The sequence below is a fragment of the Podarcis melisellensis genome (assembly GCF_964234715.1).
Source record: "Podarcis melisellensis genome assembly, chromosome: 13".
NCBI classification, from domain to species: Eukaryota; Metazoa; Chordata; class Lepidosauria; order Squamata; family Lacertidae; genus Podarcis; species Podarcis melisellensis.
The window spans coordinates 18,679,844-18,702,727 of record NC_138545.1 but is presented as its reverse complement, the minus strand read 5'-3'; the positions used below and the strand labels follow the sequence as shown (position 1 = coordinate 18,702,727).

Below are 22,884 nucleotides of genomic sequence, written 5' to 3'. Positions count from 1 at the left end.
TTGTGCCCTCCATCTTTCCCAACATATTTCCCAAGAGTGTTGACTAAGCGTGATCCACCTGGAGCAGGAACCGGCAAGCCACTCCAGTATCCCTGCCAAGAAAACTCCATGGGCAAAAACAACAGGCACATAAAAAGATCTCTTCTGGGCAGCTTTTAAACATGTGGCACATCCCACCTTAAACATACAATCACCACCTTGAGCCACTGCCCCTTCTGCGAGGCACAAAGAGAAAGCAGGTTATTGGATTTCTTCACACCCCTTTGTTCCACCCCCCCCCCCAATTTTATCTCCCCTTTTCTCTACAAGAGAAGAAGAACATTCATATAAAACTATTTATTCATAAATATTTTCCAAAACGAAAATAGGCTTACGAAAAAATATCTTAAACAGCGGCATGGGCGGGGTGCTCCAGTTCAGGGGGCTGCATGAGGAGGGAGATGGTGGGACACGGCTGTCTTTCCATCTCTCTCTGGGTTTCCCCAAGTCTTTCCCCTCCAATCAGGAATAAATTGCAAGTCATCAAGGGGGAGGGTCTCTCTGTGGGAGGAGCAGCAGATTAAGATATGAGCTCAGATACCAAATTTAGGGTGGCAACAAAATTTTGGAAAACGGGGTGGGGGTGGGGGTTAGGAGAGAAGCAGCAAAGGGGGTGGGGGGTGGGGATAGACTCCCTTAAGTCAAAGTTTCAGTCAGGAAAGGGAGCTTTGGGAATTTTTCCAAACTGAATTGATGAGGACAGGTGGCGTTTTGTGTCCCTCAACAACATCACCTGCAGAAGCAAGTGAAAAAATACGGCAGCCTATCAAATGTTAACAGAAGGTACCAGTCCACAAAATACTTTGTACTGGGATCCTTTCTGGCAGCCGGCTGACTTCACTGGTTGGTAACAAGTTGACGTCATTTTGCTTTTTGCCATTTCCAGCAGTGACAACTAGGCAGAGGTTGGAGCAAAGTCACCCTGAACTGTTGCCAACGCTTCTGACTATTGGGGATATTTATAGAGCCCTGCGCCCTCATCTGTCACAAACTTGGGCATATGATGGCAGCCAAATCGGGGGTGACGTCTGCACTTGAGAGGTTGGCGAGGAGGGCAAAGGAGGACAGGATGTTGGTGTTTGCTGCAATTGGTGGCGGAAGGGGCATCATAAATTCTCCAATTTAGAAGACACACAAAAATGTAGATTGGGGGGAAGTCACTCTTTTGGTGGGATTCTCAAATTCTTTTTTAATCTCCACTCTCTCACCCGAACCTGGTGCACATGAAGAGCATTTCCCCCTTTTCCCCCGACCTCTTCGTATGCATTACAGGCAGAAGCGAGCAAGGAAAAGGCAGAGGAGAATCCCGCCACTGCCGCCCCTCCTCCTCCGTCCCGCGGTCACTTTTAAAACTTGCATGCATATTTTTTTTAAAAAAACGTGCAGCTCGCCCCGTTCCCCCACGGTTGTGATGGGTGGGGTGTGGGGGGGGTGATGTGGTGTTATTGGTTGGTCTTCCTTTGCTGCTGCCCCAAGCGCACCACAGTTGTCTCTGGAAGGAAGGCTTGGCACCCCCTGCTGGCCCCAGGTCATCACTGCAGGTCCCGGTCTTCCAGGTAGCGGTATTCAAAGGTGAAACCCTCCTTTTTGCGCTGGCCCCATTTCTCGTAGTCAAAGTAGATGTAAGTGCCCTGCACAGAAACGAGAGAGACAAAGTGTATAGGAGAATGAACTTCCTCTTACCCAGCAAGGAAGAGTCAGAGAATTAACAGCAACTCCGCTCTCATGTCAGATTAAAACTTGATAGCAGGAGGCAAGGGCTACTTCCCAGTGAGGAGGAAGGGCTTTGGGGGCCCCTCAGGATCCCAGTTACATCCTCTTAAAACATACAGACCTGCTGAACCCCAATGCCATATAGCTATGTGGGGAGAAGAGACCTCAGAATACCCATTTCAGGGGTAGGTATGTCTATGAAGCAAGCAGAAGAATACAGACCTCCCTCCCTTCTCTATATTTTCCTTGAGGGGAGAAGTCACACTCACGTAGCTAGCTGTCCCTGCGGACAGTGGCATGAACCACAGCTCCCGAGAACCTCAAAACCTTTTCTGCATTTACTAAATGCAGAGAGCGCTGAAGCAAAGCTGTATTAGAAGTGACTCTTACTCAATTCAACAATGTCCACAAGAAAACTATGAAGGACCTTGAAAATGGGAAAACTGTCCTTTCTGCTTTCTACTTTCTCCCCAATTCCTTGTTACAGAAGAAAACCAACGATTATAAAATTCCCAGTGGCACTGCACAGTTATTTTGTACTCTTAAGCCCTACCCTCAAACATTCAAGCCAAACAACATCCTCACGGGAGTTACAGCAGAATTCATGCAGACTGGAATCCTTAAAAAAAACCCAAAAATTTACAATAAGGGTTTCTAGTTTTCATGACACTGGAATTAACTGGCTCAAAACTCAACAAGAAGCTCCAGGGCTTAGCAGGCAAAGTTTCTACTTTACCTGGCTACTTACTCTGGTCCCCTCATTATCCCCCCCCCCTCTTCTCTTCTGGTAAGAGAAGGGCCATAGCTCAGTGGCAGGGCATCTGCTGTGCCTTCAGAGAAGGTCCCTGGTTCAAATCCTGGCATCTCCATGTAGGATTGCATAGGAACCTGTCTGAAAACCTGGGAAAGCTACTGCCAGTCAGTGTAGACAATGCCAAGCCCGACGGACCAACAGTCTGGTTCAGTATAAGACAGCTTCTGGGGGGGTTGGGAATCCATGTGCTGGGCCCACCCCCACCCCCACACAGGAGCTTCTATGGTCCCCTCACCTGCTCAAATTCATCAGTGATGGTCTTGGGTTCTTCGTGCCGCTGGAACCACATCATGTACTTTGTGTGGAAGCGCCAGGACTGCTTCTTCAGCGCCTTCGCTGCCAGGTATTGTGCCTTCGTGCCCTTCAAAGCATAAAGGGACAGGTGAGGGCTTGTGGGATACACACATTGGTACCAGTTCCAAGCGAGGGATGCTAGTAGCACATCAATGGAGCACTTATAGGCCCCAGTGGGTGGCAGTGGCGGTGGGGAAAGGGTGGCAAAACCTGTCCATCAGAAACTACCGACAGAAATTCTACTTCTTACCTCCAAATAGTAGAAGATGAAGAAAAGGGTCTCTGTAGAGAGGCGCTGGTAGAACTCCACCGTATCGGAGTGTGGGGGAGGCATCTGGTGGTGGTACGGAGGGGTCGGGCAGGGGTTTCGCGGCAGATATTGCCTATGGGGTTAAGAAGATGAGTGTGTTCAACTCCAGCCTGGTGGTGGTGGCAGCAGCAGTCTCCCCATCCCCTATATGTGCATGCACACACCTCAAACCCCACAGATAAACTGATTGGAGGGTTAAAGCCAGTAGTTCAAGATGGCAACTGGAGTGGAATGGAGGAAGTGAACCAAGGAAAACAGTTGAAAACAATATCAGCAATTCCCACCGGATTGTGCCACTCTCTCCCTCCATCTGCCACTATTTGGTGACTGATGGGCCTCCGTAATGTCCAACCATCTCAAGGTGTGGGTGGGTGTGCAATCTCAGGGTTTGGGTCCCAAGTCATTAGGGACATTATATGCTAGTGTTATTGACTTAATTCAGTCTGTGAGGACCGTCAGTCAGTGCGGATCCTGCAGGACTGGTGTTATGCTGCGTGGCACCACCCTTTTGAATAGTTCAACTAAGGAACTTGCTTCCCACAGGAGGCAGTGATGGCCTTGGGTGGCTTTAAAAGAGGAGGGGGCAAATTCAGAGAGGAGAGGGTTATCAATGGCTACTAGCCATTATGGTTATGCTCGGCCTCAATAGTTGGGAGGCAGCAACACTCCTGAATACGAGTTGCTGGAAACCACAAGAGGGGAGACTGCTCTTGTGCTTCCTGGTTTTGGCTCCGTGAGGATAGGACGCTGGACTCAATGGGCCTTTGGTCTGCTCCAGCAGAATCTTATTTTCTTACAAATACTTGCCCCTCAAATACTGGAAATTGATGCTCTAAATCCCCAGGATCCAGGGAGGGCATTAAGGGCAACAGCAATTGCCAGAGCAGCTCAGTTAGCAAAGCCTGAGGCTCTTCATCTCAGGGTCATGGATTTGAAATCCCACATTTGAGCAAAAGATTCTTGCGTTTCGGGGATTGGACTAGATGATGCTTGCAGCCCATTCCAACTCTACAATTCCTTGATTCTAGGATGGCTCTTTTCCTCACCTAGCAGGAGCATCCCCATGCATTGCATCTCCCCGTGTGTCTCCCATGTGTGACAGTGGGTTTTTGTTGCATCCTTACAAGCAAAGGGAAGATTTTGAGCTGCGCTGGCGATATGAAAACTGGACCGACAATTTACAGTTCAGAGAACTCTTGAGGATGTGACTGGAACTGTGAAAGGCAAAGGCCCCTGACACACACACCCCCCCACACCCCCCCACACACCAGGGCAAACCCTCTTACCGGATCCTTTCTGAATCAGAAGGATGAGGCATGTGGTGCCAGGCGGCCTCCTCCATGGCCTGTTGGTAGAGCTGCTCCTTGGTGAGAGGCACAGGCCCCAGGGGGCACACCCCGAGCGAAAGGGGGATGTTCACCTCAGATAGCTGGATGGGGGGCTGGTTGGAGGCTGGCTGGGAGGTCGTGCTCGTAATTAAGATATCAGCTGGAGCAGAAAAGGGGAAAGAATCACTCAGCAGGGACTTGACACACGCTCTCAGGATACAATTCAAGCGAGCCTGGACTCTGAAGGCTGTATTTTTAAAGGCAGCTCCTCCTGCTTCTCAAGACGAGTCCTTTGATTCATCAAGAGTTATTATCCTTGCTACCATCTCTTAAAAGGTGGTTGCGGATTACAGTTCAGGTCGATCTCATTTCTTGCTATTGCATGTATAAGCAAAATCCTGTAAAGGCAGAACACCCCCAGCAAACCGGGGAGAAAGAGAAGCAAATCTCTAACTCCTCCACAAATCTCTCTGGCCTCCTCTGATCTCTTTCCAGCAGCCTCCCAAATGTTCTGCAACCTCCTCCACTCTCCAACTTTTCAACTACACCCAAACACTCTCCCAATGGCCAATGGGATTCGCCAGCCATTTTTTTCCTGCTCCCCCACACCCCATTTCCCACCACACTTGGCATTTATTTATTCATGACCTGCATAAAGCTGTGATCGTGTAAGTGAAATCAGTGGTCTACGTGTACTACTCAGAACTTGGGAGAGTTCATTTTTTTCCTCCGAAATGTCTTCCTTCTCTTGAACAGACCCACAGCCTCAGAGAACACTTTCATTTAATTTTTTATTATGATCTCATTTTAAAGCAAGCTTGACTCTGTCACAGATTCTTGGCTTAAAATATCAAGCAATGAAAAGCTCCAGGGACAACATCTGGGCCAGAAAAAATTGATTGTTGTGTACCAGATGGCAGCCTGCTCCTCAACTGCCAACACAAATGGTGAATGGAAGGGCTGAGATCTATAGCAGAATGACTTGCCTGTAGGCCAAGGATTTGTTGTTGTTGTTGGGGGTGGGCGTAGAATGGAACAGAGAGAGAAGAGTGGAGACTGGTGGTCTTAGAAACCACCACCTCTCATCCAAAGTAGCCACACTTCAATTTCTGATCAAGGTTGTCAGGCACACTCAGGAATGCCACAGGATTCAGAAATGTGCACCTGAACTGTGCTGACACTATTTGGCCTCCCCCTGAGGCAGGGGCAATGCCTCTCTCCCCACACTTACCCCTTTCGGCGAGATGAAGCGATGGCACGGGGTCCTCTATGCTAGAGCCGATAGCTGCCCTCTCAGCCATTGACTTCAATGTACTTAGAGGCTCAGGTGCCTGCAGGACACACAAACGTAGCAAAGGAGGAGTGAGAGAAATCTGTTTTTATGAAAGCTGCTGCAGTGATTAAGACTCACAGGGAGAACACAGGTAGTTAAGTCACCTTCTCTCGGGCAAACCTACCTTCCAGGGTTCTTTTGAGAGGATGACGTGGGACAAGCACAGCCACAAACACCAGCCCAAATTCCTTGGGAGGAAAGAGGGCTGGAAGCAGCCTGTTGCGTGCGGAGCACAAGCGATCGCTCACCTTGATCTCTGCTGCGGAGCTGAACTGGGGTGGCCCGTTGAGCAGGGTCTGGGCAGGCTTGCTGTCAGAGAAGCTGGGCGTGGGCGAGGCAGGAGGGTTGGCAGTCAGAGGCACCAGGAGGCTGGATCCAGTGGTGTTGCCACCGCTCGGTGGCTGCGAAGCTGCGCTGGGCTCTTTGCTGCCAAAGGAGGCGAGACACAGAAGTCAGGGTTGCACCTCCTTCAAAGATTGACCACTTTAGACCTCTCACCCAAACACAGGAAAGGAGAGAACCTGTCAGATCTCCCCAGGGAGGATGTTCCAAAGTATAGGCGCCATCATCGAAAAGACCCTCTCTGGTTGCATCTCTGGCAGTGACGGGAAGCCAAGGAGGGGCTCTGATTTCAGACAGGTTTATGCAGACTAGAACACCTTTCTTGAGAACATCCTGGCATAGCCTGAGTCTTTATAAAGGCACTCTAAACTGAGCCCGGAAGTAAATACAAACATAAGGAAAGCCCTGTTGGGTCAAACCAATGACCCGTCTAGTCCAGCATCCTGCTCTCACAGTGGCCAACCAGATGCCCCAGTGGGAAATCCACAAGCAGGAGCCAAGCCCAAGAGCCCCCTCTCCCTTCCTGCAGTTTCCAGCAACTGGAATTCAGAACCACTGCTGCCTCCGACCGGAGCTAAAGAGCGAAATTATATTTTATTTATTCATTAGCAACAATTACAACCCAGCTCCTTGTGTGCCCAAATACCAAGATACACAGAAGTTTTTTATAAAAAAAACCACTGCCAAATAATGCACTTTGCTTTGATATTTTTTGTAGTTTTGTATTCTTTTCTATTATTATTATTATTATTATTATTATTATTATTATTATTATTATTAAGGATTTCTCTTTTGTAATTTTGGTTGCTTATATTTACCCGTATTTGTTTAAAGCAAAATTTAAAAAATAAAATAAAACAATGCACTTTGCCAAAAGAGGGCAAAAAAAAAAAGAGAGCAAAACACCACTTGCAACCGAGTAAAACTCTATGGTCTGCCCACTTGGAAAAGTGGACCATGGTGGGAAGAGCGAGAAAGGACAGCCAGGAAAGGACAAGATAGAAACTCACACAGAAGCGCTGGGCGGGTTGTGCGACGCCGTCTGATTAGGCAATGCCTGGTTGCCGCTGCTTAGCGTGGAGTCTGAACTGCTGTCCGCTACCACAGAACTATAACCTAGGCAGGAGGGATTGAAAAAAACAGAAGCTCTGGCTTGACTTCTGGGCTAAACAGTCACAATGTTACACAAATGAGGGGAAACTGAGCTTCCTGGCCTAGGTGTCAATGGAGCAGCTCCTAACTTTGGCTTCATCTCAACCCTCCCCTCCCGTAGCCTTTAAAACAGCACCTGCAGGCCTCGCTACATTACAGACTGGCCTTTAGCTGTTGCTGGATAGGAAAGAACTGGCAGGCGACACTTTTCGGAACATGGAGGATTATCCCCTGTGGGTTTTCAAGATGCTGTTGAAAAGGCACAGCTACATAAGGCAACATCAGGCGACCCTGCTAAACACCTGGCATGTGCGACACAGCAGCCATTCCTAACCCCCCAGGAATCTTTTGGGAAACTCGAAGCAATGGCCCAGACCCCAGACTCACTGGTTGCCCCGTTCTGCTTGCTGGCGTTCTGCTGGGTGCTGGGAGGCCGGGGCTGAGAGGCATTGGTGCTGGTGGGCGGGGGCGCCACAGCCTGGGCGTAAGGGGTCGGGGTGGTGGGTGCGTGCCCTGCCGGAGGGTTAGCTTTGCCGCTCGCGTTCCCACTGCCAGCCACAGCCCCGTTGCTGTTGGAACCAGGCCCGTCCCCCAGCGAGGACGAAGTGCTGGAGCTGCCGCCCATCGGGTAGCTGGTGGGGATTGTGGGAGGCGGCTGGTGGTGGTGGTTGTGGAGGCTTTTCGAACCATTCTTCGCTGGGGACTGGGGGGAGAGAAGGATGGGGGGGGGGAGAGAAGATTTAGGATCGTAACTGCTGCCTTTCTACTCAAAAGAGGGCAAAACTAGGAACCATTCATGTCTTGGTTCACCCGTCCCTCCACTCTTTTAAGAGCTGGCCTAAAACATACCTTCCTTACGGTGATGGTACAGTCCTCTTATTGGGCTGTACCAACTCAGAAAATGCTTTCAGAGAGGGGAGCCCAGGGGAAAGCAAACTCACATGGACCACTCCTGGCCTGTCAAAGCTAACTTTTTAGGAGGTGGCCTGATAGAAACTGTTCCCCTCTCACATGCAAGGTGTTTGTACGTTAAGGAGATTGCAATGTTGGTGTTACTCTCAAAGCAAGTGGCTCTGCCCAACCCTCCCCCCCCCCAGCCCTACACTTGCATGCATTCTGGAAGTGGTACAGTCTTCACAACAGAACTGAACCAGATCAGAAGTAACACGCTGGAAATGGCTCTACCTAACTAGTCCCGATGCCCCTCTGTCCCAAGAAGCCCTGGCTCCTCTCCCCTTGCCCAAATCACCAAGGGAGTTTCTAACCCATCTTCCAAAAGCCGAACCCTTAAGAGGAATGAATTCTAGGCTCCAAACTCACTTGGCTCACTTCACTGTCTGTTGATCGTCCCCGTTTCTTGTCATCTTCAGAGTTCTCCTAAAGGAAGGAAGGAAGTCCTGAGTAAGCACTGCTGTCAGAAGAGCTGTTACCCGTGGAACCGAGAAAGCAAGCTGGGTTTCTAACAACCTGTAGAAGCATTCAGTACTATTCGCTCAAGCTGATATAAACCCGAAAGTTCCCCTTTCCTACCCCCAACCCCTGGCATCGTAACAGGGGAGCCTCCTTACTGTTGTGCAGTTCGCAGGGCTGGGAGGGATTGGGGAGCTGGACGTGGTGGAGGTAGGCGTGCTGCTTGACTGGTTGAACATCTCATCCTCCATGTGACTGTGGCTGGGTGGGGAAGTGGCAACCAGGGCCTGTGCTGCAGAGTCAAGAACAAGGAGATGCTTATGAACCCAAAGAGGCTACAGTTCGTAGGCGGTGGCACAATCCAGCAGGTGGGGACTGCTGTTACAGGATATGATCCCACTGTCTGGGCTTTGCAAGAGTTCACTGCTGTGCCAGTTTATATTTGAAAAGTATACTGATATCCTGGCAAGCGCCGTCCTCCCCAAAAAAGGATTAAGATGAAATCAGCGATCAGTATGCCCAATTCTTTACACCAAACCCCACCACTACAATGCACTGAAGCAAACCATCCTAACAAGTTTCTGGGACACAAAGACCAGCATATGCTCCTGGAGTTTTGAGAAGGGTCACGATGCAAGTGTTCAGAGTCAGTAGCCCAGATGAACAGATATAGCTCAAGTAGCAACAAAACAAAACAAATCTCAGAACAGTTAATGAGCTATCTAGCAATAATAAAATGCAGAGAACCACAACAGACTCCCACCAAATGCTAAATCTGCGACAACAGCCAAATGGCAGCGCCTACCCAGTAAAAGCCCAAATTTCTAAATATTATTATTATTTATTGAATTTATATACCGCCCTATACCAGGAGGTCTCAGGGCGGTTCTAAGGGTGGATGGGTATCAAGCTAAATGCTACGCTCAAACTGACAGTTGCCTCTAGGCCACAGGTTTTGTTAGGAGGGAATAACTGGTTGATTTAAAATGATTTGAGGTTTGCTCCTTCACAGTTATCATAGCTAGCACTGCAATACTGCTTCTTCCCCAAGTCTCAAGGCTGCTTTGGGTTCCCCCACAACACATATAACCTCAACCAGAAGCAGCCCACCCAAAGGAGACACTTACGAATGTCTTCTAAGTCGAGGTCATCATAGAGGAACTCGTTCTCCTCAAAATCAGGGTCCTGCGAGGAATCCACATAGTATTCCACGTCATCCTTGATCTTGCGGATGGAGTCCACGTTGATGGAGTCGTTGTCCAGCATCCGCAGGATGGTCTCCAGCATCCGAATGTGGTACCGGTGTTTCTCAATGTGCCGCTTCAGGCCCTCGATCCGGTCTTGCTTCTGTGTGGTGGGGAGGGGAAGAGAGCCAGGTTCAAATCCTCGCCCGTCCAGGAAGCTCACAGCATAGCACCCAGCCACCACCTCTCAGCCTGACCCCCAACCTCACAGAATCTTGTTTCTTGTGAGGTCTCAGAAGTCCTAGCTCCCATAGATACCTCCACCTTGGCTTCTGACCTGTGAGGTGATGCCATTTCCCCAAAATACAGCCCTCCGTCCTCTGAGGAGGACATCATCCATCGACTCACATCCTTGTCTCCTTTCTTCTTGCGCGTCTGGACAGACAGCGACTCCACTTCGCTCTCAAACTGATCCACCTGCATGTTCAAGGTGTCTATTGTGTTCTGAAGGAAGGACAGACAGAAAGAAACATGTTATTCTCCCCAATCCTCCCTCACCATGGAAAAGGGGTTCTCCCTCTTGCCAATGGGTGGCTAACTGTGGCTGTCCGGATATTATTGGACTAAAACTCGCACCATCCCCGGCCACTGGCTGTGCTTGCAGCACCAACAGTATCTGGATGGGCACAGATTTCCCCTACAGCCCCAGACAGAGCCTCATGGCTCTCTGTTTGCTAGCATTAGAAAACAAAGTCTGGTAGGCAGAAGCTGCCGGGTTCAGGTGAGGAGACAAAACTTTTTTGGGGTGGGGGAGAGGGGGGAATCTGTCTCTCCCCTCCCCCCATGTCTGAACCTCAAGCCTCCAATGTCAACTAAGAGTGGAAAGGGAGGACCACTTGTATCACATGGCATAAGGTCACAGCTTACATTCAGTACTATAAAAAGAGGACGTTTTAAAGCAAGAAGGGGTTATTGGTGGTCCTCTGGTTGCTAACAGATTCTATAACCTCTATCAGTCCCAGTCAGCACAGCTAATGGTCAGGGCTGATGCAAGTTGGATGTAGTCCAAGGATATCTGGAGGTCCAGAGGTTCTCCGGCTCCTGCTTTAAAGCCACACTCCTTAAAAACCGGAGCTTCCTTCTCCCTTCCTCTGCTAAAAAGCAGCTCCTCCTTCCAGGCATTTAGCAGCTAGCCTCCACTTGTCCTCACCGTCAGCCACTGCCCGACCTCCTCCTTTTCCTTCTGGGCCGGGTCCACCTTCTGCGCCAGGCCCAGGCCCTCCTTCGAGTAGGCTTTCGTCTTGGTCTCACGTTCCACTACCTTGAACCGCTCCATTTGCTGGAAAAGACAGACCAGAGGTAACTAGCTGAGCTAAGGGCCGCGGAGAAGTCCAAGCTATCAGCATATATTCCCTGCTCAGTGATCATTTGAAAAGACAGAAATCCTCAGCAGCAGCAGAGGAGATAAATTGCAAAATAAGTAAATAAACCTAGATTAATGACTTCCAAGCATGTTACAGCCCCAGTTTTCAATCTTCAATCAGGGTGGGGAATGGGTAACTCTTCTCAGGCTTTTGAACATTGGTGGGCTGAGAATTCTATCTGCAGTAGGCATTTAAAAGATACAAAATGGGATCTTACTTTGTTAAAAGGGACCATTCAATCACACAATTCTTCCACCTAAATATTGAAGCAAACCCCTATGGGGAATTGGTACTTTTCCTGAACATGGGGACTGCAGATCCAGCCCAAGAACCACAGGCAGCAGAATGAAGTGGCAGAATCCTCAGGTGGTAGAATGGACTGTTCTATTTCAGGCAGCAATGGAGGGATAACCATTTCTAAATCATTCTTGTGTGTGTGTGTTTTTAAAAAGCCCACTGCAAGTAAAAAAATCAGTGCAGTAAAAAGGATGTGGTTGGATCGGAACCTTTCTACTACTGTGTTGCTTGTTCCCTGCAGAGACATTTAGTTTGGTGGGTAGGTTAGGGGTGGAGGTCCTTTAGGGACATTTAAAAACAGCTTTGCCTCATCTGTAGTTTGAAGTGCTACCTTTCACCCCAAGATCCTACCACCCCAATTCAGCTGCCACGTTTAAACTGGGCCACACAGCTCCATGCCCTAAGAGAGCTCTGCATCCCATCCCGTTAACTAAAGAATCCTGGCTCCCTAACCATTAGCTGGAATTTAACAGGATCCCTTCCTACACAGGTAGCGCTGTAGGTTAAACCACAGAGCCTAGGACTTGCCGATCAGAAGGTCGGCGGTTCGAATCCCCATGACGGGGTGAGCTCCCATTGTTCAGTCCCAGCTCCTGCCCACCTAGCACGTCAAAGTGCAAGTAGATAACTAGGCACTGCTCCGGCGGGAAGGTAAACGGCGTTTCCATGCGCTGCTCTGGTTCGCCAGAAGCGGCTTAGTCATGCTGACCACATGACCCAGAAGCTGTACGCTGGCTCCCTCGGCCAATAAAGCGAGATGAGCGCCGCAACCCCAGAGTTGGCCACGACTGGACCTAATGGTCAGGGGTCCCTTTTACCTTCCTACCCAGGAATCCCAGGCTTCAGGTCTATTTTTGTAACTTCATTGACAGCTTTTTCAACCATCCCATTTTGTCTCTGAAGCTCCCCCCCCCCCAAATGAAAACTTGTGAATATAGTGCATGTGCGTGTATGGAACTCAGAAGAAATGGCTCTGCACACATTACCTTGCAAAAGGAGATTTAAGGCAAACCCATAAAAAATGTGTATGTACCAATGCATTTTCAGTCACACATCACATGCCAAGAAGCCAGTGTCGGCTGCAAGTACCCACAGCAATAAACATGTAAGCAGCCATTTAATGCACAAAGCTGCCCTCAAGTTTGAATGAGCCAACTAATATGCAATTTGTGCCCGCGTGAATTGGTCAGTGATCACCCTTTCTTTGCCACAGTGAACACACAGCACTTGGGCTTGATGATTCTGCATTAGAAGATAACAGACAAGATTTACAGCAGTGCAGAACCGTGCAGAATAGAAAAGAAAAAGTTAAAATCTGAATATGCATCATGCCAGTCTGTGCACATCATCATGGCAAATACAAAACTCTGCTTGCCAGTTGCAAAACAGATGTCCAAGTGTTAAACTCCTTTCCGAAAGGGCCCAGGAAAGTCTTGGCTCACAGCTCAATAGACCTTTTCCCTGGGTGTCTTTAAACCATCTCTAAAACTTTACCATCTATCCCATGTTCTCTCAATCAGAAGACCTGCTCCAAAGGGATCCTGGGCTCCTCACAGAACCTCTTTCTGCAAAAGTCTCCCAGTCAATATCTGGACTGTAAAGGCAAGCTGGCTCACCTTTATGAGGTCACACTACTTACTAGCCAATTGCAATGCTGTGGGGGAGGAGCTAAGCAAAGTTAAGCCCACGAATAAACAAGAGATCCTCAGCAAAACTAAGAACCAGCATGAAAATAGCTGAAGGCAATAAAATGTGTTAGTTTTATACCTTTGGTAGACACATAATTTCCCCAAATAAACCCCCAATTAATTAGGTATGTTGATAGGCACTAATATGTAGCAGGTAGAGGATTCTTCTTACCGTCTCAATGAGTTTTCGGTTGTCTATTAGCTGCCTTTTGTCCTTAATCTCATTGGATGCAACCCACGTCTTGATCTGGTCCCTCAATCTCTGCAGAAGAAGAAGAGCCAGTTAAGCAGGCAGGTGGGATCGGTTGGGGAAAAGATGCCAACCTACCTTTCCTCCGATGAATGAAGGCTAGTGGTCAGAGGTATGAGCAAACAGAAGTAGCAACCTCTAGATTGTTCATCATATGCTATCACTGCTAGAATTGGCACTAGCGAGCAAGGAAGCTAGCCTTTCCTTGCTCCAACAATTAGAATTCGCTTTAACAGAATCTAAACTCACTAAACAGGCTGTCCTTTGTGAAAAATCTACACTTTTCCAAGCCTCATTCTTACTCAAATTCAGCCTTGTCTGATCTGATTGCTCCAGATGTTTTAAACCTCCAACCAATGGTCAGGGATGATGGGAGGTGTGGTTGAAAACATCAGGATGGAGAAGGCTGATCTAATCTATACATCCTTGCTATCCCAAGGCACTCACAATGAAGCTATGACACCCCCAAACACCTAGGTTCTCCCCCCTTCTCAGTGGAGCCATACCTGTGTCCAGGCCACCCCAACCTCTACTAACTATCAACCAGCAAGCCCTGTGGGGAGAGAGTGCCCCATCTTCCTCTGCTCCTTCCAAAGGGCCCCCTAGAGTCCTGATACTCAGATCACTCCAACCCCAACGTTCCCTAAATTTGCCAAGAAAAGACCTGGAAACAAGCCCAGGCAAAATGTTTACCTGGAGTTTTTTAATTTCTTTTTTCAGATCGGCTTCATATTTCTCCTTCTGGTTGGCATTAGCTGCATTGTGGAGCTGTTGCATAGGGAGAAAGAGGAAACAAGAGGTGGGGTGAGAAAGATGGGAGACCCCAGGGCTCAGGGTGGAAATCAACCCAGAGCAGGGAAAAAAACGGAGCTGAAAAGATTCCAAGTGGGGGTGTGTGTGTGAGAGGAACAGAAACCTCTGCAGACATAGAACAATTACAGGGCAATGTGATGGTCTAAAAGGCTAGTGTGGGGTGGATGTCAGAGAATAGGGTAGAATTTAGGAGGAGAGGCCACTGCCAGCCCTCACCTTCTGCCAGATATCTTCAAACTGCTCCACGCCTTCCGACACCTTTTTCAAACACCGATCAATCTCACCTGGGGAGAGAAAATCCCTGCTGAGAGCAATCGTAAGATCTACCTTGCCCATACCTGGCCATTCCTTCCTCCCAGTCTGAGAGGAGTATTCTGGAAGGGTGGTTCTCCTCTCTCTCAGCTTCCCACAAGCCTGCCCCTCTCACCTTACTGAAGTGCAAGATCCGTCCTTTGACCAAAACAGAACCGAGCCACCTCTCCCCTTCCTAAACTCCTCTCCCCCTTCAGAGCATAGTTATTGCTTTCTAATATCCCAAGTCATTCTCCACTTCTAAAAAAAAGATGGGGCCCCTCTTGTTCCTTTAGTCAACCCTTCCCTTCCCTCCACTCTAACCAACGAGACCCCACCCTCTCCAAGAGAGCTCAGAGGAGGCCTGGCTCTGGCCCAGCTGTTCTGATGAGCAGCCCCGCCCTCTTTTGCAGGCCAGCCAGGTGCCTAGCATGTATTAGTAGCCCTGAGCTTGGAGAGTGCAGGTAGGCTCCCTTACCTTGTAGCTTCCTCTTGTCTGCCATGTTTCCTTCACTATAGAGGGGCTCTCTTCATACTTTATAGAGCGTTGACGCTTTAAGAAAAGCCAGCAGAAAGGCAAAGTTACGAAGCAAGCCCAGGACAGAAGTAGCACCTCCTGCTGGAAGGTGCTAAATGGAGGTAAGCAGGATGAGTAAGATTTGAGCTACTGCTTTGTTTTAACCGACAGAACATTTACTGCTTTCATATATATAAAAAAGTAGAAGTCACAGGTAAGGATTTCTTCAACATTGTGCTTCCCCCTGTTGATTTCTACTCATTAAAAGCAGAGAGTTTCTGTCCAATGAAAAGCAAAGGCCACAAACCTAGCTGAATCACAGAGATTATCCCAGGAGAAAGTGGGCAAGTGGGAGGTAATGCCTTGGGGGAAGTATTCTATAGACAGGGAAACTGGACCCAGTGGAATTAAAGAACTCCTTCCCACCGCCCCCCAGTGACCATGCAACAGGCAAACGCTCAGCGTGTGGAGCTTTACTCAGTATTCAGGTGATGCAACACTAGGGAAAGCTTCATCTGTTGAGTTTGGTTTTTTTTAATCATGCAACTCTTAAAGGCACCCGGTCTTCCAGAAAAACGTAAAACACATTGATCGTCCAAGGTGGGACAGATTTGGAGCAGGGATTTCCCCAACCCCATCATACGGTATATATATCTGCCACTCTTTCCTACAGTCTTTTCCAGACTTTGGTGCACAAGACAGTTAGGCTTTTTACAAGGCCCAGAAGACTTGGGTGGTTTCACAAATCAAGCAGCTTTTTATTTTGTCCATTAAAAAACAACAACAACGGACTAGGTGCCAGCTTTTCTGTGCTCTGTTGTTTGACAGTGTTGCTTTAACCAGGCTAGGGGAGGCATTATAAGGCTTGCACTCACCTAGTGGCCCCTGGGCGCTTGTTGTCTCTCCTTCTCTCTCTCTCTTTTCCAGCCAGGTTCCTATGCAGGTGAGAAAAGGCACATGACTCACAGGGGGAAAGAGCCCCACCTTTTCCTCCTCCCCCATCCAGCTACCCACCATGTCAGGCAGCAAGCTGGGAAGCCCAAGAGGCACCTATAAAGGCGCAGTGGTGGCTGGCTAAGGTTACTGCAGTCTAAGGGACTCAGGCCTGGAATGAAGCAAAAGTACAGGGCTTGCAGATGGTAGAAATGGTTCCTGCCTCCTCAGACAATGGAGTTGTCCCAGACTAGCAAAACCCCAGCACTAGGGGTTGGTAGCTTTTTTTCCCTGGCAGGGAAACACCTGCCACCCCATCAGAAGTTTAGTGGGTTAAGCTTTCCTCATCTATACATCAGGGAAAGCTGAATTTCTCCTTGTCACACAGGTATTAAAGGCACAGGAGCCCTGCTAGGGGGAAAGCTGGCAATCCCACCAGTCACTAGTGCAGGTATGTGAAGAGATGCTTGCAAAGGTGTCTGCAAAGCAGGAAGTTTGTTTTTTCTTCCCAGACTGAAAATATGCCACAAACAACATCCATTGTGAAGCCTGTGCAATTTGAACTAGTAAATGTTTATGGGTTTATTCACATGTCTGAACTAGTCCCTATTCTCTCTCCAAAATTCTCAGCTAACGCAACACATTTTCCATTCTCCTCTTGGAAAATCATGCAGCAGAATTCTGAGACAGCAAAGTGGACTGGACCACTTTAGACTTGTGGGCAGGGGAAAGGGGAGAGGGAATGCAATGGTTAAGTGCACAATGGAAAAGGGGGGGGACCCTAAGGAGGAGACAGTTTCTAGCCTAGCTTGGTACCTGCTGATGGATACTAGTTTCCTACCATTTTGAAACAAATGTAAGGGAGCATTCAAAACTGTGATCCACACCTGCAGTAGCGCAGCCCAGCTTATCACTTCCTTGTGCTGCCTGAGTTAGACTACATACCTACCAGGTTCTTCACCATTTCTCTCCCAAAGATCCCATACTCTGGTAGGCATCTGCCCTTCAGCTTCCTAACCTCCAGAAAACTTAGGAAGTCTTTCCTTGCCTGTTTATCTACTGTCAACTGCAAGATCCCATCATACCCCCCCCCAAAGTGAGTCTGGGTCTCTCACCTCACCCCTTCAGAAACAAAGCTTTCTTCACAAAGAGGCATCAGTAGACCAACAATAAGGGTGAATTTGGGTAACCCAGGAAGTTCCTAACATTTTCCTATTCCAAGCAGGAGACCTGGGTCAAAAGCCAGCTCTGGAATAAAAGCAACTTGGTTCAGTGCATGTCTACTCAGAAGTAAGCTCCACCAAGTTTGAAGGGAATTATTCTCCAAGTAAGCATGCACAGAATTGCAATTTTTGGAGTTTCCAGGTCCTCACTTGGAGATGGTACCTATACCTCTAACATGCTGTGTTCCTCTTACCTGCTGTGGAGGGAAATCAGAATCTCACAACAAGCTGGGGAAGAGGGCAGGAAGGGCTTCACTGGAAGAACTGGGTATTTTAAAGAAAATTAACCAGATGCTGTTCCAGTGCCCTTAAAGGCAGGTTCATCTGCAAACATCAGCAGGTGGCTATGCTTCTTTTCACACTACGAAAAGCTTCACCTGCCGATTTCTGCATATCAAGCTGCCATTAAAGGCACAGGAGTCCAGACCAGGCCCTCTGATAACCTTAGACCAGGGGTGGGGAACCTGCGGTTCTCCAGAGGTTGCTGGACACCAGCTCCCATCAGCCCCAGCCAGCACAATCAACGATAAGGGAAGATGGGAGCTGTAGTCCAACAGCCTGAGAAAGAAGAAAAACAGTAGTGATTTGCTCACTGACAGGAACAGCTTGGTGAGCAGAATCAAAAGTAAAACAAAACCCTTACACTAAGCAATGGTGACACCAAGATCTAAGATGGCAAACTTGGGCTTTTACTGAAACTATTGTAAGTTATAGGATTCCTTCTGGGTTTTTGTTGTGGGTGTTTCTTTTGGTTTGTATTCTGTTCCTGTGGCTGTCATAAAACAGATATTTACAGGCTCATGTCGGTTACTTACATCTGGCATACTGATACAGCTCAGTGTCTACATTTTCTACATTCAAGGAACAACCCCAGTTTGCCAAGGAACCACTGCAAAAGATTGTGGGGCATATTCTAGAGTAAACAATTCAGTTAATGTGAATCACTGCATCTTGAGCAAGGGATTCATGTAGAAAGCTGCCCTATACAAAGTCACACTACTGGCCCATCTAGCCTAGTAATGTCTACACTGACTGGCAGTAGCTCTTCACAGTTTCAGACAGAACTCTTTCCCAGCTTGGAGACGTCAAGCCTTGAACATGGAGCCTTTCACATGCAAAACATGTGTCCTAGTGATGAACTACGAACCTTGTGTTATATATAAGCAACACTTTCTGTTGTCTAGCTAGCCCAACTGATTTCATTGCCTGAGTAACCGAGTTGTAGTGTTTTGGGAAATAAAACTCTCTCGAGCCGCACTGTACATATCAACCTACCTAACGCAGCCCCAACAGCCTTCTGACTTGCTGCAGAATATGTCCTACATGCTTTGCAAAGGTCTGGGTTTTGCTTGATGTGGAGTGACAGGGAGTTGGTGGAAGGAGGCATATCTGGAGAAGACTTACAGCCGGATCCCATGCTGGATCTGACATGGAAGTGATTCCCACTTTGTCCAATAGGACTGAAAGCATGTTTAGAATTTCAGCCTTAGAGGCACTACCCTCATGAATAGTGACCGCTGCAAGTGTCCTGAGGCTTTTGCTACATTTATGTCACAGTTCACTGGGCTTCAATTCTGGAGTGTTCTAAAGCTATCTCTGCTTTTATGCATCCTGTAAAGTGCACCCCCTGGAAATATTTATTTTTATATATCCTTTATATTAGTTTGTAAAAACTGCTCTGTGCAATCCCCATAGGATATATTTTTTTGGGGGGGGAGGGAATTGCTGCAGAGGAGACCACAGATAAAAGAAAAACCTAGATTGACACACAGTCCTGAACCTCTGGTACCCAACCGAAAGGTCCCATTTGCAGAATATGTACCCAATGTGTGAGTGGCCCCCACTAATTTGTGACTGCCTGAAGGATGCAGCCAAGCTTAATGCAAACAGCCTTGCTTCTTTAAGTGTGGTGTAGAAGCTAAGAGTCTGAGCTGCGATTCAGAAAATTCAAGATTCGAATCTCAATATCCATTATGAACTTGCTAGGTGGCTGTAAGAAAGCCACTTTCTCTTTGCCTCACCTGGCATCTGCAATATGGGGATAATAGTATCAAAGGAATTGGATGAAGTGGGCATGGCTTGTTCTTTTTAACACATGGGGGGGGGGGTTAACCACAGGAGAGAGGAACACACAAACCTTTGGAAAGTTAAAGAAAAATCAAGGAAGGCAGGAGACGGCTCACAAAAAAAGAGATTGGAGATGCTTTGGCATTGATGGTTTTTTAAAGGGCTAGATGAGTGCTACTGCACTTGAATGATGAGCAAGCTCAGTCCCAACATATTTATAGACCTTAAAAGAAAGAGAAAGAACTTTTACTGTGATTTATGTCACAGGTAGTGACCAATAGGTAGCTAGGCCCATTGAACAATTCATACGTAAATGCAATCGATACTCTATATGGAGGAAAATGGCAAAATTCCCACCTATAGTTTTGAATGCTGGGTAAATGCAGTTCTCCTGCAAAAGGACCACAATTTTTTTTTACAGGGACGTCTGAATCCTGTGCCTTAACAACATCTGGAAAGCCCCCTTCCCACCCCCTGTCAGCAATAGGGAACACTGTCATCAAACTGTTCAAGATTAACATTTACTAACAGAGTTGATGTATTAGCATTTTCCAGAGTCAAAGGTTTAAGGACAGCCTTGCCATCAGGTTACCATAAGCTAATGTGGTCCAATCCACCTCGGAATTCAAATCCCATTTCAGTTGTGGCCTCAGAGTGTTCCCCACAGATGAGTCATTACCTCTCAGCCTCTAGTCCCTGACCTGGTACTGTCTATTCCAATGGGCAGTAGCTCTCCCAAAGCCTCAAGCAGTGGCCTTTCTTAGCCCTGCTATTAAGGGATAATTTGACAGTCACAATTGAACCTGGAACTTTTATGAACTTGCACATCCATTTAGATCATTTGGAGAGGCCCTTCTCCATCTCCTGCTGTCACCAAGAGATTGGGCTGGTGAGAATGTCAGAAGCAGTTATAGAATCTCCTGCACCAGGAAATGTTATTCGCTCCTACACTGCTGGTATTTAAAGACCACCTGAAGACATAATAAATATTTTAACAAGCTTTTCAATTTCTGCTTTTTTTTCCTTTTTAAAAATCTGGTGTATTGCATTTTTTAAAACTATGTTGTGTTTGATATTTTTAAATATTTTTGTTGTAATCTACTGGACAGCTTTTATAAATATATAAACAAATGCACATATACTGTATAGGCTAAGTGCATTTTCTACCTTCAAGCCTTCAACATGTCCTGAACCCAAGACCTGAAAAAATAATAATACAGGGATTCAACCTATGCACATAATCACTGAGCTATTATGGTACAATATTAACGGTGTGCCTTACAGAACAGAAGAAATATTCCAAGTTCCTAGGATCACACACAATTTTTAAGCATCAACCCTGAGGAGAAATTCAATATCTTAGGTAGTAGCCTCAATTTGTAAGCCGCTTAGTAGTAAAGCACACGTTCTGCATGCAGAACATCCAAAGTTTTATCTCCAGCATCTCCAGGTAGGACAGAGAAATACTCCTTTCTGAAAACTTGGGAGAGCTATGACAGGTCAGTGTAGACAATACTAGACAGACCAATGATCTGATTTGATAAAATATGGCTTCCTGTGTTTCTGCCAAGCTACTGAGATTTCACTAGGTCTTGACGTATTCTACATAACAGCTGTAAGGCTGACCAAGGTGTGACTTGTAATGTACTTTTTACATTACAGTCAGTGACTGGCTATAGTACCAGACAACTCTGGCACTGGGGGCAGAATTCTGAATCTTAAGAATCTTCACTTCCAATGGGGGGGGGAATGTATGTCTCTAGCCCTTAAATCTGCAAAGTGTGCAGGTAAAGGCCAATGAAATCTCAAAAACCAGCAATCCTCCCCTTGGATAAAAGGCTGCAGCTTCATGCCTCTGCCTACTTACTGCCTTGTCTCTGCCCACAACTAGCAAAAACCAAAACCAGTTAGAGAAAAGAAGCAAATAGATATGCAGACATGTTGACAGTTAGCTACACATTCCTTTAGTAATTCATTACGAATTCTTATCACTCTGAATTTACTTATAGTTAAGAGATGCACTTATATGCTAATGGGGTTTTCCAACCATTGAATGCTACATTGAGAAATACTCCAGACCCCTCCCCAGGTGCACAGACGCCCCTACAGGACCCTATAACACACATTCACACACACCAGCGGGGGTAGGGGGGAGAGGTGGCTTTATGAAAGCAACGTTGTTTTTTTCTAACGGGTTCCTTTATTTCTTTTAGATACTTTAGCAACATAACAAGCATTGTGGAACCTTAAAGACGAACACATTTTATTACGGCATAAGCTTTTGCAAACGAGAATCCACTTCATCAGATGCCACAATGCTTATACTATAATGAGATCTGTTAAGTCTTTAAAGTACCACAATACTACTTGGTTGTTTCTGCCTAAACAGACTACCCCCTATAGGAATCGTTTCAGTAATAAAGATCTCTCTCTCTCTCTCATACACACAGACACGCGCGCCTCTCTATGGACCTCTCCAAATCAGGTATAAACTATATGTGCAAGTTTTCCAGGTGATCACAAGGACCCACAACCCTCCTTGGCTCAAAGTAGCCCTCATCACACGGCGCCCGCCCCACATCCTCCTGCCAGAGGCTCTCGCTCCACCCCAGGCGCCTCTTCCCCACAGAGGCATGTGGGCCTCACATCCTATAGGTGCAGGTCCTACCTGTGGAACCGCATCGCCCCCCCCCGCATCCTCCCCAGCAGGGCGCCGTTCGTGGCCCCTGCGCACCGCTGCAACCCCAAACACCTGGCCCCCAACAGAGGCCCCCTCCGCCTGCAGCCCCTCGCGCAGCAGCGCCTACGGAAACACCTTCCCCCTATACAGCGCCCACCTCCTATAGAGCCCCCTATAGACCTCCCATTGGCCACGCCCCCTACGGAGCTCCCGTAGGTACTCGTAGGCCCCGCCCCCTAGGCTAGGCCCCGCCCCTTCTCGCTCTCTCACCGGCGGCTCCGGAGTCTCCGGGTCTCTCTCTCTCTCTCTCTTTTTCCCTCTCTCTCTCCCTCTCCCCCCTCTCTCGGCCTCCGCGGCATCCAAGATGGCGGCAGCCTCCCCCCCTCTCCTTCCGCTCGCCCCGCCTCTGGCTAAACTCCATTGGACGAGTCACCCGCCCTTCAGGATAGTCTCTGTTTCTATTGGGTGGTGGGGAAGGGGCTGGTGGAGGGAAACCGGGGCGGGACGACGCGGCGCAGCCGCAGCTGTCATTTACATAAATACCTTTAATTTATTGGTTAAGGGGAAAAGTCCGTCAAAGCGTATCCGTATACTGATTGGCTCAGTAGGTACGGATGTAGCCAGTGTGACCACGCCTACCAGCCCGCGGAAAACAACCCGAAGGGGCAGGGCTTGTGGCAGAACAGATCGCCTAATGGTCATAAAAAACGTCCCTCAAGTCTTATTCGTTCATGATTGGCTATACGTCTTCCAACGCGCGCACTCGTGGCCATAGAATCATT

At 47.9% G+C, this 22,884-nt stretch overlaps 1 protein-coding gene and 1 long non-coding RNA gene across 5 annotated transcripts; one reads left to right on the top strand and one right to left on the bottom strand.

Moving 5' to 3' along the window:
* Window positions 1-321: 321 nt before the first annotated feature.
* Window positions 322-22,484, bottom strand: CNOT3 (CCR4-NOT transcription complex subunit 3). Of its 4 annotated transcripts, none has more exons than XM_081885804.1 (19): window positions 22,373-22,484; window positions 16,075-16,134; window positions 15,161-15,235; window positions 14,608-14,675; window positions 14,272-14,346; window positions 13,501-13,590; window positions 11,130-11,258; window positions 10,328-10,423; window positions 9,863-10,082; window positions 8,894-9,027; window positions 8,646-8,702; window positions 7,713-8,028; window positions 7,184-7,289; window positions 6,080-6,257; window positions 5,730-5,829; window positions 4,457-4,658; window positions 3,111-3,243; window positions 2,802-2,927; window positions 322-1,670 (listed from the first exon to the last, which is right to left on the bottom strand). In XM_081885804.1, exons 3-19 carry the CDS (start codon window positions 15,183-15,185, stop codon window positions 1,572-1,574), a joined length of 2,154 nt encoding a protein of 717 aa, XP_081741930.1. In that variant the 5' UTR covers window positions 15,186-15,235; window positions 16,075-16,134; window positions 22,373-22,484; the 3' UTR covers window positions 322-1,571. The 4 variants fall into 4 exon arrangements, with proteins under 4 accessions (XP_081741930.1, XP_081741931.1, XP_081741932.1 ...); XM_081885805.1 differs by lacking the exon at window positions 22,373-22,484 and adding an exon at window positions 20,590-20,612; XM_081885806.1 differs by lacking the exon at window positions 22,373-22,484 and adding an exon at window positions 17,078-17,188.
* LOC309355206 lies at window positions 14,296-16,717 on the top strand. Its single transcript, XR_014162458.1, has 3 exons — window positions 14,296-14,377; window positions 15,226-15,321; window positions 16,521-16,717. It is a non-coding gene; the product is annotated as an uncharacterized lncRNA (long non-coding RNA).
* Window positions 22,485-22,884: the final 400 nt, after the last annotated feature.